The sequence below is a fragment of the Orycteropus afer genome, unplaced genomic scaffold, assembly GCF_000298275.1.
Source record: "Orycteropus afer afer isolate SDZICR_OR568_19922 unplaced genomic scaffold, OryAfe1.0 scaffold00384, whole genome shotgun sequence".
NCBI lineage: Eukaryota > Metazoa > Chordata > Mammalia > Tubulidentata > Orycteropodidae > Orycteropus > Orycteropus afer.
Window position 1 is genome coordinate 837,886 of NW_006921971.1, and position 2,142 is coordinate 840,027.

The 2,142-nt window shown below is 52.9% G+C and overlaps 1 protein-coding gene across 1 annotated transcript; it reads right to left on the reverse strand.

Moving 5' to 3' along the window:
* Positions 1-602: 602 nt before the first annotated feature.
* Positions 603-926, reverse strand: SERTM1 (serine rich and transmembrane domain containing 1). The gene has a single exon (XM_007953275.1). It carries the CDS (start codon positions 924-926, stop codon positions 603-605), a length of 324 nt encoding a protein of 107 aa, XP_007951466.1.
* Positions 927-2,142: the final 1,216 nt, after the last annotated feature.

Consider the following 2,142-nt stretch of genomic DNA (forward strand, 5'->3'; position numbering starts at 1 on the left):
CCCACAGGGTCTCCAAGGCTGTCAATCTTCACAGAAGCAAAGCCCAAACCACACCCCCTGCCCTGGAGTCGATTCTGACCCACAGCGCCCCTAGAGGACAGAGTGGAACTGCACCCACAGGGTCTCCAAGGCTGCCATCTTTACAGACGCGGCTGCATCATCTTTCTCCCACAGAACAGCTTGTGGGTTCGAACCATTGATATCTGCTTAGCAGGCAAGCATTTAACCACTGTGCCATCAAGGGTCCTGTTTTGAAATATAATAAACTTCCCTCAATTGTCCAGACCCTTAATCTTTGCAGAGGCTCTGCCTGCTCGATCAGCTTCATGGTTTCTTCAGAGGCATGAAAGGCAAGCGTCAGATCCACCCCAAAGAAGCCGGCTCCCGATCTGCCCAGTGGGTCCTGGGAAGTCCGTCCTCGGGTGTCACAGGCATTTCTGCATCTGCGTTCACAGAAGAAGAGCTCCCCTCCTGGGGAAGAAATCAGAGGTGAAGGCCAGAGCCTCCCGTCAGCGGGAGAAACCAAACTGAAAGCATCATTTGTCTCACGTGGAACAGCTTTGCTCTACCCCTCACCTGCCCCATCTGAGAGACGTCCCTCCTCAAGACGACAGATCTGAGAAGGTGGACCTTTGGGAAGAGATACTGCAGACTTCCAGGTTGGTGAAGGAGCTCCCCGCGTCGCTCGGGTACTCCGGGTAGGAGGCGCTGGACGAGATGATGTTTTTGAGCCTCTGCAGGGCGATGATTAAAAGCAGGAGCAGAAAGGCCAACAGGCTGAGGAATAGGGACACGTAGACGTACACGTTGGACAGGTGGCCTGCGGACGGGTCCACCGATGTGGACAGAGAGGTGGGGAACAGCTCCAGGAAGGTCCCGTTGTCCACGCGGCCGGCAAACCCAGACGGAGGGTCAGCTTCGGACATCTTGTTGTATTAAAGGTCGGCGTTTCACGTGAGGCTCAGAAAGAGGAGAAATCGCTCATTTTGTTCATGAGAGTGTCAGGGCAAGTCGCAGGGCGCTTGGCCATCAATTCAAGATGTCTGCCTTTCCAACAAAGGTGTTCATCGAGGCTGAAGAAAAGAGAAACACAGTGACAGTCAGAAAATGTCTCCTCTAGTTCTCATTTGTAGTGTTTACTTCAGTAAGGCTCCATTATAAAACCCACTGGAGACAGAAAAGAATGAAAAAACTCTGCTGGGGTGAGTCCTGTTTACATGTTTATATGACACATGATGTGAATCGCCACCTGTCCCCACAGTACACATGACAACATGAAACTCCACATGACCCTACAGTACACATGATGACATGAAACACCGTATGTCCCCACAGTACACATGACGACAGGAAACACCATATGTCCCCACAGTACACACAACAACATGAAACTCCACATGTCCCCACAGTACACACGACAACATGAAACTCAACCTTTCATTACAGTACACATGATGATAGGAAACTCCACATATCCCCATGGTACACATGACATGAAACTGCCCATGTCCCCACAGTACACACGATGACATGAAACTGCCCATGTGCCCACAGTACATCATTGTGTGTCTGTTACGTTTCTGAATCTCCTGCTTTGGTGTTTCTGGTGCCATCGAACCACCACCGACTCACAGCGCCTGCACCCACCGAGCAGAGCTGCCCCGAGGGTTTCCTAGGCTGTCGCCTTTATGGGGGCAGACCGCCAGGTCTGTCTTCTATGGAGCCTCTGGGTAGGTTCAAACTGCTCCCTTCTGGGTAGCACCTGAGCGCTTAACCGTTGCACCACCAGCGCTCCTTCAAAAACCAAGCCCACACCATTGAGTCAATTCTGACTCACAGCGCCTGCACCCACCGAGCAGAGCTGCCACCTGCATGGGACACTTCCCAGGTCTTTCTCCCAGGGGTTCAAACCTTCCGCACCTCGGGTAGAGGCCGAGTATTTAACGGCTGCCCCAGCAGGACTCCCCACTGACACTCACCTGGTTCACACTCTGTCCTCTAGGGGCACTGTGGGTCAGAATGGACTCCACGGCAGTGGGTGTGATTTGGGCTTTGCTTCTGTGAAGATTGACAGCCTTGGAGACCCTGTGGGGCAGTTCCACTCTGTCCTCTAGGGGCGCTGTGGGTCAGAATGGACTCCAC

Excerpts from the sequence above, each read along its gene's own strand:
- SERTM1 (XM_007953275.1), bottom strand. The coding sequence starts at position 926 with ATGTCCGAAGCTGACCCTCCGTCTGGGTTTGCCGGCCGCGTGGACAAC.